This window comes from Balaenoptera physalus, assembly GCF_965194825.1.
Source record: "Balaenoptera physalus genome assembly, chromosome: 6".
In the NCBI taxonomy this organism is placed as follows: Eukaryota; Metazoa; Chordata; class Mammalia; order Artiodactyla; family Balaenopteridae; genus Balaenoptera; species Balaenoptera physalus.
In genome coordinates, this window is record NC_138885.1 from 62,200,831 (window position 1) to 62,218,352 (window position 17,522).

The 17,522-nt window shown below is 45.3% G+C and overlaps 1 protein-coding gene across 4 annotated transcripts in view; it reads right to left on the reverse strand.

The window, feature by feature from the left end:
• STK39 (serine/threonine kinase 39) overlaps positions 1-15,862 on the reverse strand; it is a 304,504-nt gene extending 288,642 nt beyond the window's left edge. The window contains exon 1 of one of the 4 annotated variants that reach the window (XM_082465063.1): positions 14,125-15,862. In XM_082465063.1, coding sequence (XP_082321189.1) covers positions 14,125-14,317 — 193 coding nt within the window. In that variant the 5' untranslated portion in view covers positions 14,318-15,862. Of the gene's footprint in view, positions 1-8,766; positions 9,285-13,111; positions 14,065-14,124 lie in introns of those variants that run through there. The other 3 variants (XM_082465065.1, XM_082465066.1, XM_082465064.1) reach the window with 3 other exon arrangements.
• Between the last annotated feature and the right edge of the window lie 1,660 nt (positions 15,863-17,522).

Sequence of the window (17,522 nt, forward strand, 5' to 3'; positions counted from 1 at the left end):
ACAAAAAATTAGTTTATGAAACCTGTAATCAACCACACTATAACAACCAGGCGTAAGGCAGTCAGGTAATTAGCTCCTCTACCACAAGTTAGAAACGAATGTTAAATGAATGACAAACATTGTGTACACATCACCCTTGAGCTACATAAAGCTGTGTGGTAGAGAGTTTGCAAAGATGGTAATAAGATTTCCTCCCGTCTCTGTACACATGTCCCTTCACCATGTGATTTTACCGTTCCTCCCAGCAAGCAGGAAAATCGATCTCCCTCTCGCCTGAGTCTGAGCTACCCTATGATGTGCTCTGACCAACTGAAAGAGGCACAGTGACGCTTTGTCACCACCAAGCCCAGGCCTCGAGAGTCCTTGCAGCTCCACTCCAGCTACACTGGAACACAGCTGCAGCCAAGGGATGAAGTACGGGCACACTTCCTTGAGAATGAGGAATCAGGGGAAAGAGAGGGCCAGCCAACAGCCGGCACCAACCACCACATACACGATGAGACCACCTTAAAATAGATAGCCCCAGCCTAGCTGGTCACAGACTGTCCCTAGGCGAGACCAGCAGAACTGCCCAGTGAAGCCCAAATTGCCAACCCATAGAACTATAAGCAAATTAAAAGGTCATTATTTTAAGCCATTAAGTTTTGGGGTGGTTTGTTACACAGCTATACATAGCTGACGCAGAGACCATCAGAACTGAGCCTTTCTGTTCATCAGAGACACCCTCCCTTGAAGGCAAAGCTTCAAATGAGGGGTTCACCAAGATGCTGCCACTGAAACATTCTGGGAAAAGTTACATTGTCCCTACTTGCCTTGGCCCCTTGCTGAACCCCTGCAAAACTTGGAAATGCCCCTGAGTCCTTACTCTCCATCTTATTCACTCCTGCTCAGATCCGAGGTCTTTTGTTGCCTCATGCTAGTCTTTGCCTTCCAATGATCCCATCTTGTCTCCGGCTTCACAGATCTGGTTTTGGAATCTCACACCCAACCCCTCTATTACACATCCTCTCAGCCTCTCAGCTTTTGCTATTGCTATCCCTGCCTCTAGACAAATTGCTCGTTGTAATTGCAAACCACAGTCCCGGATAATCTCATTACTTCTATGAAGCAGTGATGCAGAATCTATTAAAAATAACAGTAAACAAAACTGACTTTAAACAACTAACAGCACTGTTCAGACTAGAGTCCTTTTGTAAGGCTAAATAACGATTCTGATCAAGCTACAACTGATAAAAACAGCTTGGGAAATACCTTAAGAGCAAATTAATGTCACATTAGAAAATCGGTCTCGCTTCTTCATAAGAGGGCTGATAGAAATGGGTAATTTTTTAATTTAAAATAAAATGTGGCTATAAAGTATAAGTGGACCCCCTCCCACTATGTCCCTTGAAGGAAACAATACTTCTTGTGCATATCAGTCCTGATATGATTAATTTTAAAGTTGGTCAGACCTCATAAATATCACCTTTTCACATTTTTGTCACTCCCTTTCTTCCAAGGAGCTCCAAGAGAATATTTCATTTTTAAACAACTACATATAGCTGAGAACAATGTCACTCTTCTTTTTTGGCCATGCCACATGGCTTGTGGGATCTTCCCCAACCAGGGATTGAACCCAGGCCACGGCAGTGAAAGCCCAGAATCCTTAACCACTAGGCCACCATGGAACTCCCAAAAATGTCACTCTTAATACAGGAGGCTAAATGGACCATAACCTATAAGCAAAAGCCAAACAAGTGCCCTGACTGCAACGTTTACCTATCCCAGTGACCGCACGGAAGTTACCCTCTTTGTCTTTAAGACTATTTAAGCAAACATATAAGCTACAAAGCCGCCTATGTTGCCTATTTCTAATGGGTTCTGAAGAGTAGGACGTGAAATTATAGCCTTTCAACAGTCTTGCTGCTTCTATGGAAACAATCAGGAAGATGGCTATAGATGAACTAAGAGGCTCATTATCTCTTCACCCTAGAGACTGTCACTTTTTAAACAACCAATGAGAATTTATTTCAGTAAAGATATACAATCTAGCCCTGATCTAGACTTATGCCAAAAATATCACTATTCTTAAATGTGTCCTAATGATCATTAATTTGAAAATACACAGAGACACTTCCCCTAGTCCTATTTCAGCCACCCAACTGCCATATTAAAAATGTTTCCGAAACGGCCCTTGTTGAAGGTCAGGCACTGGATTTAGGACTCCAGAAACTTGAAAGGGCATCTACAAGGAAAAGTAAAAAAGGATTACATAGTAAAACATTCTCTGTGACGGCCCCAGTCACCCTAGGGACACTAAACGTGAGAAAGTACAAACTGTTTCTGAATTGCCCAAAATTAAACCCAGTTAATCTCCCTACACAGATATTTGTTTTCACCCACCCCTAGGTCATTAATTCCCTCTCCTAACAAAGCAGGTGTCCTAACCAAACAGTGATGACTGAGTTTGAATTTCTGTTAAGGTACTGACTTCAATACTGAACGTTTTATTTGCTTTGTGTTATATAACTTAGACTAAACTATTAAATCCTTTAATTACTCAATTACCGAAATGTTTTAAAATGAAGGGAAAAGAAGGGACCATGATTCAAACTCACCATTTAAATGACTAAAACTGACACAGGTATCATTTTTTTCTAAGTGGAGTTAATTTCACAATGTCTTTGTAATTTCACCACAAAAACTAGTCAGTTCTTTCTTACTTCATTACATAAAAGAAGATAAACTGAAGTGATTCTGTCTACCACATCCAGCCCCAAGACTCTGAAGTGATTTCTTAAGGAAATGTAACATTTTGATACTTCTGAAAGTACTGGATTTCATTTGGGAGGATTCTGTGTTTACAGTAATCACAAGAATATCCTAGAATGAGTTAAGTGGGTAAGATAAAAACTCATACTTCGAAACTATCTTCCTACCTCAACAGGGGTATCTGTTTCACCATACACAAATAAGAATAACTGTTCTTCTGAAAATATGAATTAGCTTTCTAATAGCGTACAGAGTGAAAACAATTTTTTTTTTTTTTAAATCAGGTTAGCATCGTTTGTCTCCTTTTGTACTTCTAAGTCAGTGGCAATGCCTGAGCATGTTATCAGGAGGTAGCCTCAGGATATTTACAGCCATCATAATAATATTTAGTCAGTTTTTGAACATTTCTGAGAAATTACCATCCAGCACTGTCCAGTAAAACTTTCTGTGGTGATGGAAATATCTGCACTATCCAATAAGGTACTTTACTGGGTAGTGCAGGTTACAGACCTAAAATTAAATAAAATACAGTTCCTCAGCTACACTAGTCACAGTTGGCTACTGAGCACTTGAAAATGTGGCCAGTTCACTGAGGAACTGTATTTTATTTCATTTTTAAAGACTTTATTTTTTTAAAGCAGTTTTAGAGTCACAGCAAAATTGAGAGGAAGGCAGAGACTTCCCATGTACCCCCTGCTCCCACACATGCACAGCCTCCAGCATTACCAATATCCCCCAAAAGAGTGGTACATTTGCTACAACTGATGAACTTACACTGACACATTCTTAGCATTCAAAGCCCACCGTTTACGTTAGGGCTCACCCTGTGTTGTACATTCTGTGGGTTTGGACAAATGTATGACACGTATCCATCATTATGGTATCACACAGAGCAGTTTCACTGCCCTAAACATCCTCTGTGCTCTGCCTCTTCATTCCTTGCCACCCCAAAATTTATTTAATTTTAATTAATTCAAACTGAACTAGCCACATGTGGCTAGTGGCTACCATAACGGACAGCTCAGAACTAGACACTGCTAGGAATGCCGTTGCTGCTCTGACTGTTATAAAGTTATCAGCCTGGCAGGAGGGACCTGGCTCTAGTGCAGAAGCTCTGCTCCAGCTAATGATCAGCCCTGAAGTACATCTATCTGCTGCTCCTCAACCTTTTATTTGCCATCACACACACACACACTTCCACCTCACTGACAGGTTCTAACTAAGGATTAAAAATAGAGTCTAGGGCTTCCCTAGTGGCGCAGTGGTTGAGAATCCGCCTGCCAATGCGGGGGACACGGTTCGAGCCGTGGTCCGGGAAGATCCCACATGCCGCAGAGCAACTAAGCCCATGCGCCACAACTACTGAGCCTGCGCTCTAGAGCCCACGAGCCACAACTACTGAGCCCACAAGCCACAACTACTGAGCCTGCATGCCTAGAGCCCATGCTCCGCAACAAGAGAAGCCACCACAATGAGAAGCCCACGCACCGCAACAAAGAGTAGCCCTTGCTCACCGCAACTAGAGAAAAGCCCGCGCGCAGCAACAAAGACCCAACGCAGCCAAAAATAAATAAATTAATTTTTAAAATATACATTGATAGTCTATTCTAACAGCCAGGCAAAAGATGATGGTTGAAATGAAACTATTTTATGTTTATATATCACCTGGTTTATGTGTTAAATAAACATGCTCTCATCAAGAAAGATATATAAAGATCATTTCAACCCCTCTAAAGAAAGATTTTTACTATAATATCTATATGGTAAATATGTTCCCAGATAAGATATATATTTACTTCATTAAAATGGTAGTTAATAAAATTCACTGAGTCGATGACATTTCTAACTTCCTCCTTCCCACCAATGAGGAATCAACATGATGTAAGTAGAAGAAAACACTGAACTGGGGACTTCCCTGGTGGCGCAGTGGTTAAGACTCCACCTGCCAATGCAGGGTACACGGGTTCGAGCCCTGGTCCAGGAAGATCCCACATGCCGCGGAGCAACTAAGCCCGTGCGCCACAACTACTGAGCCTGCACTCTAGAGCCTGCGAGCCACAACTACTGAGCCCATGCACCACAACTACTGAAGCTCGCATGCCTAGAGCCCGTGTTCCACAACAAAGACAAGCCACGGCAATGAGAAGCCCACACACCACATCGAGAAGCCGGCGCCCCGCAACAAAGAATGGACCCCGGTCACGGCAACTAGAGAAAGCCGCACAGCAACGAAGACCCAACGCAGCCAAAATATAAGGGAAAAAAAAACACTGAACCAGGTAGGAAGCATTGGCCTAAGATTCTAAGGACTTCTGGACCACAGGCAAATTAAGTTAGGTTGTTAGAATCTTCAGTTGTAGAAACAAAGGAACAAGAATGGACTTTCTCTTCGGTTTCCTCCAAAATTAAATTTCATTATCCCCCTATATTCCTACGCTATTCCTCACTTAGAAGCTGACCTTAAAAAGCCAGCATTGATCTATCATTCCTACCCCTGGGCACTCTCTTCCCCTGCTTTCTTGAGTCATCTCATAATTAAGAAAGGGGCTGGTGACATTGCCAATTTCAAAGGAAGGAAGAGAGGAAAGGAAGGGAGGGAAGAAGGAAGGACAGACCAAATAATTCAAAGTAAAATGTCAACAACACAAGACACGCCAATAGGAACCAATCCATAAAATGAATACTTTTCAATCCCCAAACAAAACAGAGCAGGAAAGAAACCAGTAGGAATGCCCCTTATTAAAAACCCTGGTACAAACTGATGTTACCGTTCAAAAGAAGATCACAAATTCTTCTAAGACCTCAACCATCAGTAGAGTGATTGTGAGAAGTTTCAGAATTGTCACAGGTCACTGGCTTCTAAAATACTCCCCCAATGAAGATCTATCATTCACATGATAGAAAGGCATCAATCTCTACTTACCATACTAGTTCTTCTGGTATATCAGCGACTAAACGTTGGAAACTTGAACCCCATAAATGTCACCAGAATGTGTATTTTCACCTGAGCGAAGAATTGAATGAACACCCAGGACTAGGCCTCTGAGATATACTAAATGCCACTTACTAGGAAGAAGTTTGAAAATAAAACTATTTTAAAATGATGTTTTAAGTTCTATCTTAAAATGATGTTTTCCCATATATCAAAATATACAATTAGTTTAAAAGGTCAATTCATCTAATTCCTCAATGTCCAAGAAGTTTTTTAAAGCTTTAAGTGAGAGTTTATTCCCAAATATTTGTTTGGCAAATGGGAGGAAGCTTGAAATACATCAGCATTTACTCACATCAGATTCCCAAAGTGTTTATCTAAATCAATTTTGAACTAAAGCACTGCCAATCCATTCTCTAAAGGACTGCTCTTTCTCCTCTGCTTTCCAGTTAAGTCAAATCTAAAATGCCTTTTTAATTAATATACTGAATTCTTCTTTAGCAGCAAAAATTGAACCAATGAACAGCGGATTTGGAAAAAGAAACACCTGAAGCACTTGAATCACTTCAGCCATCTTGGGGTTGTTTGGGGATAATTTAAGCAAAACTGTCCTGGAGGAAAATGTAAAACCTCACTTGATTACATGGAGAATGTTTTTTTTAATGGGGAAAAAACCTTTCCCAAAAATATACCACAGAGGAATTACAACACCTATTAGACTGGTTTTGACTTTAAAAGATCCAGTTCTATGGTCTTAGCATGTACCACACCAATCCTATCACCCCCCAGTCCCTTGTCATTTATAAAAATACAATTCCTGCCATGGTAACAACCTTGGAAAACCACCTGTCCTGATATTCTGCTGCTGTGTTTCACCTGTATCCCTGATTTTCTTCAACAGTCCTGATTTCTACACAGCAAGAAGGCCCACAGATCTTCAAGGGTGGCTTATATATAACTACACAAACAGCGAGAGCTCATGGGTACACTCAAGAAAGGAAAGCTCTAGAGAAGAGGAGAGGCGTGCTAGGACTTCCCCACCCTGCTCTGCAATGCCTGAGTAAAAGGGCGCCGAGACTGTGGCAGGGAGCTCCGGGTCCTTTAATCTGGAGAGGCCACCTCGCAGAACAATGACCTCAGGAAAGCCAGGCCTCTGCCTGCCTGCCTGCCTGCCTGCACAGCACAGGCAGGTGCAAGTACTCAAAGTGCTTACTCTTGATCTGGGAGGATTAATGAGCTAATTTCTACAGAGCCCTTTAAGCTGATTGGCCCAAACGCAACTGAATAAGCATCATCATTAACCACAGGCAAGATTAAATCTTCAGGATCCAAGGAGGCAAATATTCAGAAGCGAGGCAATGTTCCTCTTCCACAGGGGGTGGGAGGGGATTTATCCCTAAAATTCAGACTTTCAGCCAGAAAACACTTATTAAATCTTTACTAGGAGGTGTGGGCTATGGAGGCCAAAGGCCTGTCCTCAAGGAGGAGTGGCGGGATGGGCAAGGAGGCAAACAATCTGCACAGGGTATGAGGACCACCAGGGGTGAAAGAGCCAAGAGAGGGGCAGAGGGGAAGGCGGTTCAGGGTCAGAGACTGTTTCTGCGAAATCATTTATTCCGGGTCTTAAAAGGGAGCCCGGATCAGGGTGGGTTCCGTTTATGAACATGCATCAAGCTATACATTTATGACACGTATACTCTTCCATGTGCATATTATACTTCAATAAAGGTAACGCTTAAAAGGAGAGACAGAGCTCTCTGTTAAATATATGAAAATGGAACGGAAGGGGTGTGGAAAGGTGTTCCAAGCAGAGGGAAAACTTGCCTAGCAGGGGCTGAGAATGCATGAAGCATTTCAGCAACTGCAAAAGGTTCCCACTGGCTGTGAGTCTGTCCTGAGAATAGAAATGACAAAGGGTGTGGGGCAGGGGGGGGAACACACTGAATGGAAGGCAAGAGACAATTCCCGAAGGCCTTAAACACCTGCTCAGAGTTCATCTTAAGGATGATGGAAGAGCCACTAAAAGTGTTTAAGCCTGGGGGTAACTGATAAAAATTTGGGTACAGCAGTATCACTTTGGTAGCAATGCATTCTAGAACTGGAAGCAAGGCTGCAGACAAGGAACCTGGTCAGGAACAGTCATCCAAGTAAGAACTGATAAGAGCCCAAACTGAACTGGAAATGGCCAAAAGGAAGCGTGAGAGACAGATCAAAGAAGGGATCCAGCACGCAGAGTATTTAGGACTGAGGACCAGTCAGATGTGGCAGACAGAGGAAGACGGAGAAGTGCAGGATGAGCAGCATGTTTCTGCTTCACACTCGAGGGTCTTGTGTAAGATGGAGAATGTTGAAGGAGCAGGATTAGGATGAAGCAAAGGTGGCGAGGCAGTGAGTTTCACTGTGAGTGTGAAGTTCTGTGAAGTATCTAAACAAAGACGTTTAAAAGGTAGCCCTCATACCAGTCCAAAGACCAGAGAGGCCCTGGGCATTTTAGGCAGTGGTTGAAGCCTCAGACCCATAGAGAAGTGGATCCTGGAACAGGGACACGCAGGGAAGGAGCAGGAGAAATGGCAGATGGTGCCAACTCCTGCAGAGAGGGGAAGAGAGGGAAAGCCTGCAGTGTCCACTGGCCGCAGCCACAGAAGGTCACGGTGACTGTGGACATTCCAATTTTGGCTTCTTAGCAAGAGGGCAGACGCCAGATTGCAGTGAGCTGAGAAGTGGATGGGAGATTCTCCACTGGGAAGGGAAGGAAAGAGATAAGGCAGGAGCTAGAGGAAGAAGGAGTAGTGAGAGTGCCGGTGTTTTGTTCTCTTTTGCTGTGAATGATTAGAGGGAGAGGAGAATATTTGTAAGTAGAGGGAAGAGCAGAGAGGCAAGGAAGGAGACAGGAGAGCAACAGTGACGACCTGATCTGCAGACAAATGCCCCGTCCCCTGGCCCGCTGGGGCACACAGTGACCATTTCTTTTAGTCAGCAGCATTTCCTGCCAGCGCGGCAGCCTCCGCAGGGCGGATGCAGAGGTGGGAGAAAAGTGCAGTCGGAGCAGGTTGCTCACAGAGCCCTTTCGCGACGGGCCGTACCTCCAGCAACCTTCCCGCAGGATGCTCTCACCACTTGTCAGAGGGCCATCTGGCACCCGAGGCCCTGAGCTGTCCTGTTCCACAGGTCTCTGCAGCTTCCTCCCCGCAGGGGCCTCAGGCTGCCCCGCCGCCAGCCGCCCACTGGAAGGCGCCGCCCACTGGAAGGCGGGGGCTCGCGGGCCAACTCCCCCTCCTGCAAGCTCCCTGATGCAAACCGAGTAGAGAAACTCTTCGGGACGCTCCACAGTCCGGCCAGAGGCAGGGCAGTATTCTCTGCCGGTAACTCGGATCTGATCAGCCGGCGCAGCGCACGGCAGCGCAGGCTCAGACCCCTGGAGAGCTCGCCCTGTGCCAGGCACTGTTCTAAGGGCTCCACAGTCTCCCTTTCTCTGCAACCCTATCGTTATCATCTCCAGGTTGAAAATGAGGAAAACCGAGTCCAGACACCTCCAAGTAACTGGCTCAAGGTCGCGAGGCCAGCGACTGCCATTGCCAGGCCATCTGACTCCAGAGCCTGCCACGTTTCAAGTTACTCTCCAACACCATCAAAAATGGGGGATACAACAGACTTATAAGAGACAGGGGGAAATTTATAATTTTATCTGTCACAAATCAAATGCATAAAGTACTACAGAAATTCTAACATGAGTTTCTCTTAACCCAGAGATTTTTCCCACATGCCAGTTTGAACAGCACATTTAAAAGCATTTCTGTTGTGAATGTAATTAACACCACCGAACTGTACACTTAGAAAATGGTTAAAATGGTAAGCCTTATGTTACCTATATTTGTATATTTTACCACAATAATGAAAATAAACGAAAAGAGCAGTTCTATATACATTTTTCTCTTTACCAAAAAAAAAAAAAAAGTGAAACGATATGAAAATCAAAACACCTGCGTGAAGCTAAGCATCTCAGGACTTTGTTTTCTTCTAAAAAAAAAAAAAAAAAAGAGCCAACGTGGGACTTCCCTGGTGGTCCAGTGGTTAATACTCAGCGCTCCCAATGCAGGGGGCCCAGGTTCTATCCCTGGTCAGGGAACTAGATCCCGCATGCATGCCCCAACTAAGAGCCCACATGCCACAACTAAGGAGCCCGCATGCCCCAACTAAAGATCCCGCGTGCTGCAACTAAGACCCAGCGCAGCCAAATAAATAAATAAATAAAAGGCAAGTTAACAACTGACAGCAACAGCAAAGCAGCCCGGTTTAAAGGTCTGGGAGATTAAAATACACACTCAGTGCTCCAGGCCTCTGAGGTCCTGTGCAAAAGAGTGTGATGCAGTGTAGTTCCACTGCCCTCAAGATCCCTCTAGAACATCTATAAAACCAGTTCTAATCCCTAAACCACAAGAGCTCCACAGAACCTCTGCGAGCACAGAGCAGAGCAGGAATGCTCTGGGCTGCTGCTCCTTGAAGACCTGGAGAGTTGCCTATTACTTGGCGCCTGGGGGAGATGCACCAGAATGGTTAAACAAAGCTCCTGGGAGAGCAATAAACAGAGTACTCGAGAACCCCTCTGTCAAACTACAGTTAGGAGTCTAGGAACCAAATTCTTTTTGTTGACTAGAACCAGAAATGCAGTAGGTGGTACTTTTGGATCACTCTAAATGACTGCCCAGGATAAAAGTGAAGCAACGCTGAGAAATAAGGTGCAGAACTACAGAAAGACTCATCCCGCAAAAAATGTCTAAGAAAATCAAACATGCTCTGAGGCGTGAGTCTCTTTAGTGTTTCTCAGAGGAAAACCAACAAAGATAACAGACCCTGCTAGAATTATCCGATTCAAATAAGGAAACTGATACTGCACTGAATACAATTCTTTGACAGGAAAGTTCCTTGAGGTTGCTCAATCGATTAAGGAAGCCCAAGTCAACATTTACATGATTCACTTTTTGTTCTTTGTTTAGCAAATCAAAGTGAGAATATTAATACCACCAACAAATAAACTAATTTTTCAACTAGCATATCTTTGGGGGCCCCATATACTTCTAAAGAACGAATCTGAGAGTGAGATGGGGGGGCAGGTGAGGAACAAAGACTGATGAGGCCGAAGAGTATTAAACAAGCTAGAACACCTCCCATGAGCAGTTATTTCTATAGGAGACAGAAATATTTGAAACCTACTAATATTGATGGCTAAAAGAAGGAATTTAATCATTTCACAACACGGTTAACCCCTAAGTATAAAGCTCCCTCCAATAGATTTTACATCATTTCCAGGTCGCACACAAACTGTTGAACCAGATTACCATTACAAACTCTCCACTGATCTTTCACCACACAAGAACAATATAACAAAGAGAAAACTTTATTTTTAGACTTGCAAAATCCTGTGTTTATTTTTCTAAAACAGAAGTCGAACAACTGAACCTGCTTTGTTTGGACTTTAGTAAGCCTCTTCTCTTCTAATCTTGAGACCCCCAACCTCTGCCAGGAGGAAATGAAGAAGAAAAAGTGCTGGGTGCCACGCTGCAAAGCTAGAACACCTTGCCTCTCTTGGCCTTCTTCTCAGGCACATCTGAGCCTCCTGCTGGTCACGGTTCACACTGCCGCAGCCCTATCGTATGACACCTGCCTTGTGGCCGGGAGAGGCCAAGGCTGTCCACCCACACTCATGTCGAAACTGGTCCAATGTTTGAACTACTAACTTCTGCGTGTAATGTTTAAGCAGAAGTGCTTAACCGCAAGTTGACTCTTCATTACTTAACTAGCATTAAACGCTAAATGGGAATGGGTTTGTAATTCCCTATAAACATTAAGACCCTGGAAAACCCTATTCCAGCAATCTGACTTCAACAACACGGGCCCCACACAGGCCATCTCTTTCAGTTGGAAAAATACGAGATAAATTTTAAATGTAGAAAAGCCCTTTCCGCAGTGTGAATGTGCAAAAAATCAATGTAGAAGTAATAAGCAGGTGTTTCTGCTTGAAAATTCCTCAGGTAAATTTCTTCTTTTTAATTAAATTGACCAACCATAATTAACAATGCTGCTACTGCAAGCGGAAAGAAGCCCTGCAATCAATCCCGTCACTTTAATTAAACTAAGATTTTATTCATTTCAGTTGACAAAACTGATCAACTCAAAACATTGTTTTCAAAAAGCAAAGCTTGCATACTGACCCTAATAATTAATAAAATAAGCATATAAATTGATTATAAGTAAGTGCTGGTCCTGACCCTATGGAAACTATGTGGCAGATACCATCATTCAACTTTTATGCACCATCCCTATGTGCTGGAGACAGAGGGATAAATAAGACCCTGGAAGAGTTCACAGCTAGGAACTCCTAGCTAGGAAAGGCAGCAATGTAAATAATCAGGCACCTTACAAACTTACTCAGACTTCAAAGTTCAGCTCAGATGTCTTCTGTGGAATACCCTGTTTCCTTATTTCTCCTAGCAGTCAATCCCTCCTTTGTGCTCTACCAGTGCTCACTCATCACATCTTACAGAGTCGTTTACTTGGGAAGTCCTTGAAGGCAGGGACAATTTTTATTAATTTCTAAACTGCTAGCACCTAGCACGATGCTTGGGACATAGTAGGCCTTTAGATTTTGTTGACCAAATAAAAATTATGGAGTTACATGCTGTGAGATATAAAAAGAGGGGCAGAAGAACCCACCATACTTTGCCTTGGGAGAAGCAGAAGGTTTCTCAAGAACATTCACACTGGCCTTGGAAGCTGAGATTCACTACAAAGATGGGCACTTAGAAAAGAGCCTGTGAAAGGCAGCAAGGAATGGAAGGCCAGATGGGTCCTAAGACAGCTGACTATTCAGGGTACAATCAGTGCAATCAGAATATGGGAGGGGGAAAGCCAGTTGAGAGTAGGCCTTAAAACTGGGAAGATGAAAGGGCTTAGCTACCAGGTTAAAGGAGTTTTCACTAAATACTCTAGGCTTTGAGAAGCCCTTGAAAATATTTAATCCACTCAGTGACAGGAAGACTCATCCTTTCAGAGTCTTTGACCAAAAGTTATGAAAGTTCTTGGTTTTCAAAGAATTTTATGTAGAGATGCCTATTTTAGGTTATTTGGAGCTTTTATATCCTAGGTTAGGGTTAGGGTTCTGCCCTTCCGTATTTATTTCAGTCTATGCTGTTTCATTCACACAGCAGCAGATGATAAAGGCTCGTTTAAACACCTAATGAAATTCTTAGCATCTGTTTTAATTTTTTTTAAGGGAGGAGTGCAGCATTCTTCTTAATGACAAGAAAAAAAAATAGTTTAAGAGAAATATCCTGAATTCCTTTTTCATCACTGTACTTAAATATCAAGATACGGGAAGGCAGCATCCCATCCCAGCGCCAGTAAGGTTAGAAAGCTGAGGGCCCGCTTTACCTGGTGGGTTCCCTAGCTGGGTTTAACAAGCCTCTCAGACGAGATGATCCAATAAGGGTCAACACAACTCTCCTGGTCCTTCACGTGCTTGGCCCAGGGAAAGGTAATGCCGACTTCTTGCCATTCGACTTTGCCAAGTTTTTTAAAATGTAAGATAAGGTGGTATTTGTGGGCCGACTAGAAGGCACTGAAAGGCAGGGAGGAGATCACCGACAGCCTCGGCTTTCACTCTTGCAGCTCGGCCTTGGACCAGAGGGAAGCATCGGCCCGGCGCAGGGCAGGAGGCCACGGTGCCTGCTTTCCACGGGCGACCGGGCTGGGCGGCAGGCGGCGCGCCCCGCTACCGAGAGGCGGGTACCCGGGAGCGCCGGGCTGCGAGGCGGGCGTGGAGCAGCGGCTGTCAGGGAGGGAGGCCAGCATCCTCCCCGGCCTCGGGAAAGAACCTGGGCCTCCACAACTCCTACGTAGCCCGGTTACCCACGCCGAGAGGCTGCTGACGGGAGACCGAGGCGCGGAGCTTGGAGAGCACAGGCGCGGCTGCGCCCGCTGAGTCCCCCAGGACGCGGCCCCCAAGGCGCGGCGCGGGGGCGCTGGAAGCCGAGGGCGGCGCCCCCGCAACCCCACCCCGGCCGCGGCTGCCTGCTCGCGTGGCCACCGACCACAGGCTGCGGGCCCGGCGCGCGGGAGGAAGAAGATGCGGCGGCATTGCCGGGTCCCCAGTTCCGCCGCCCCGGCGATCGGGGAGATAAAAGTTTGCAGCATGCGGCTCGTCTGCAGTGCGAGTCACATCCGCCGCGCCGCCTCCTGCAGCACCAGCGCTCACGGAACGAACAAATAAATTAAAAAAAAAAAAAAGGCTGTTGAAGCCGGTAGGCCCAGAAGCCGACCGCTCTGCCTCCCGGGCGTGCATGGAGACAAGCCCAGCATCCCGCGTCCCCTCCCGCCCCGGTCGCGCCTCCCGCCCGGCCTCAGCGCCCGGCCTGAGCCGGCCCCGCCGCGCCCGCCGCACTGACCGATAACCTCCTGCAGCTCGTACGCGTCCCTGCAGATGGGCCAGCCGACCGCCTGCGCCGCCGGGGCTGGGGCCACGGGCGCCACCGGAGCCGGCGCTGCTGTCGCGACCGCCGGGGCCGCCGCCGCCGGTGTCACCGGGGCCGCCTGCTGGGGCTGCTGGACGTGCACGGGCGAGCCGCTCGGCTCCGCCATGATGCTGCCGGAGGAGAGCGAGAAGACGCGCCGGCCGGCGGACGACCTTCCACTTGAAACTTCCCTTCCCTCCCCTCGCCGCCGACACCTCTCGACCGGCGCACGCCCTCCCCGCCCGCCGCCGACGCCGCCGCTGGAGCCAGCCACGAGAGGAGGGAGCAAGGGAGGCCGAGCCGGGCGGAGGGAGGAGGCAGCGCCACCGGAGGCGGGGAGGGGAGGAGGCGGCGGCCGCCGCGCTCGCCGCGCGCCCCGAGCCTCGCGCGCGCAGTTCTCTGTCTCCGCGAGGGGAACCGCCGCCCCGCCGCCCTGCCGCCCTCTCCTGCCCTGCTCGCGGCCGGGGAAGTTTCCACCGGAGGGGAGCGAGGCCGGGTTGGGTTGGCTTTCGGGGCCCGCGTCCCTCGCCCCCTCACTCCCTGCTTTCCCTGCGCCTTCGCCCCAGACAGTCGGACTCTCCGGAAGATGTCCCCTGGGGACCACGAGGACGGGGTCGTTGAACCGCCGCCAGGTTCTCAGATTCAGAAGTCTCCCCAAGTAAAGAGAACCTGAAGTTCATTTACAAGTCAGCGACTGAGACACCTACACGCCGGCCATTTGTAGGACGCCAGTTAAAAAATAACCTGAGTTGTAACTTTCCAGCCACCTACCTGCCAATATCCCTTTCCCCACCTTGCCTAATCTAATCGCAGCCCTTCTAGTTTTTTCTTAGTGAAACATGATTCCTTAGGTCTCTCGCTGTTCACAGACTTTCTTCATTTGTTCCAAGCCACTTGGATCCCAGGGAGGTGATGAAAGGGACTGTGCAGCTAGAATAAGTGTAAGAGAAATTTGGACACTATTTCAAATTTTAGACCCTTAATAACAAGCCACATTAACCCGTTAGGACAACAGATAGCAGGCATTTATTTTACAGAGCATACTAGTTGTCAAAGTTTGTACCGCAGCATAAATAAGCTGCGTTGGAAACAACTGCTGCTTTTCATCCCTCCCAAAATTACCTCATCCTTAAAATTGCTATGGTATAAACCATAGGTCTTCCTAATTACAGGTGTCATATTTAACGCTGAATGTTCTCTGCGTTCCCCTGGTATAGATGACCAAGATTGCACCATCCTTGTCTTAAGGTGAAACGGTGCAGTGACCCAATGGTCATAATGGTCATTTGGCCAAAATTATCTTGTGTAGTTTTCATGATGAGGACTACTGAATAAGTAAGAATAATGAGCATATTAAAAAAAAAAGACATTCAGAAAGACTGTGATACTTTGTCTCCTGTGTTTATATACAAAAATCTCCTTAAATTTTTTTAAAGATAATTCAGATGAAACCCAGAAATTCATTAGGAGAAACGTTGTATGTCTAATCAAAACACTGATGGAAACCGAACGGTGAATATGCTTAATCTCTCACAACATGATGGAACAGTTGGGGTAAAGCAACTCCTGTGCTCTGGTCTACACACAGAAATTTATGCTGAACTGAGAAGTTGTACATTCTTTTATGAAGGAGTGTTCAAAAACTGTGTATTAATTTTAATGTCTGTCAAGAAACAGACAACTTGGGCTTCCCTGGTTGCGCAGTGGTTGAGAATCTGCCTGCTAATGCAGGGAACACGGGTTCGAGCCCTGGTCTGGGAGGATCCCACATGCCGCGGAGCGGCTGGGCCCGTGAGCCACAATTACTGAGCCTGCGTGTCTGGAGCCTGTGCTCCGCAACAAGAGAGGCCGCGATAGTGAGAGGCCCGCGCACAGCGATGAAGAGTGACCCCCACTTGCCACAACTAGTGAAAGCCCTCGCACAGAAACGAAGACCCAACATAGCCATAAATTAAAAATAAATAAATAAAAATTTAAAAAAAAAAAAAAAGAAACAGACAACTTCAAGAACAAATAAATTCTAGGCCTCTGATGTTTCAAGGGGGAAAGAATAGGGAACAGGAATGCTGTAACTGTTCACCTCTTCAAGTGCAGCTCCCAATCCGAAGAACATTTAAGGACTATTTTTTAGGGAAAAGAAAAATGATTAAATGAATATGACTTCCATTTTGTCATATGAATTTATATTTTGACTTTCAAACCATGAAGGCCGGGAAACTGTGAAGGCCAGGAAAGTTCTTGGAACTTAATAAGAAAACATAATGTTGTCAAGACCAATAGCACAGATTTGAATCAAACACAGATCACTTAGTTTCCCACAAAGAACAAGTGTTCTGTAGTCATATACCAGATATCTGTGCCCAGCGGACTGCTTTCCAAATGGCTCCTAGGATGATGACTTGTAAGAACTGATGACTGAGTGCAGACCCATCGCTACTGCCAGTAAATCAGTTTAAAGAACGTTTACTATCAGTGGCCTTTGGCATCATTTTTATATATGAAGAACAGAGCATGAATTATATTTTTAAATTATATAAAAGCATTGGATTAGAATTTTAAGTTAATGTTTCCGTAAACAACTGAGTAGAGTGGTACTTAAAACTTGGAAATATATGTATGTAAAAAGTATTCAACTGATATGCAATTTCCTCTGAAAGCCTATTACTAAATTTAAACTGAAAGGTGGCAGGGGAAGAAGCCTTTAAAATGTAAACAACGTTTGTTTCAGTACATATCTTTATTCTTTATTTATCTTTATCTTTATTTACATTTAGTCAGAGACTTTAAAACATTAGAAAGAAAAAATAAGAGGCTAAATTTTGTTAAGTGTTTACAACTACCTCATTGTATGTCAGTGTTTCTTAACTTCAGCAGTTTTGATATTCTGTGCCAGATTATTCTCTGTGTTATAGAGGTCTGTTCTGGCCTCAGCTCACTAGATGCCAGTAGTACCCCCGCTCTCAGTCATGACTATCAAAAAGGACCCCAGATGTTGCCAAATGTCCTCTGAAGAGCAAATCACTGCTTTAGGTAAACTGAATATACAAAATTGTCATTTTATAAACAGATTATTGCAGTGGTTATTTGCATTACAAAGAGTTTAAATAGGGTTCAGTTATTCACAAATCCTGAAGAGGATCAGAATATGCTACCCCAAATATGCCACTTTGGCATAAGAATTATTTTGAGCTGAAGGCAATTAAGAAACAATAGACACAGGAAGAGTTCTCTTCCCTCCCTGAGTCTGCCTAAAAACATGGCATAAATTGCCCTTTTGTAAATGAAATTTCCATTTATAAAGGAAATTTCCATTTGCAAAGGTGCCCCCTCTC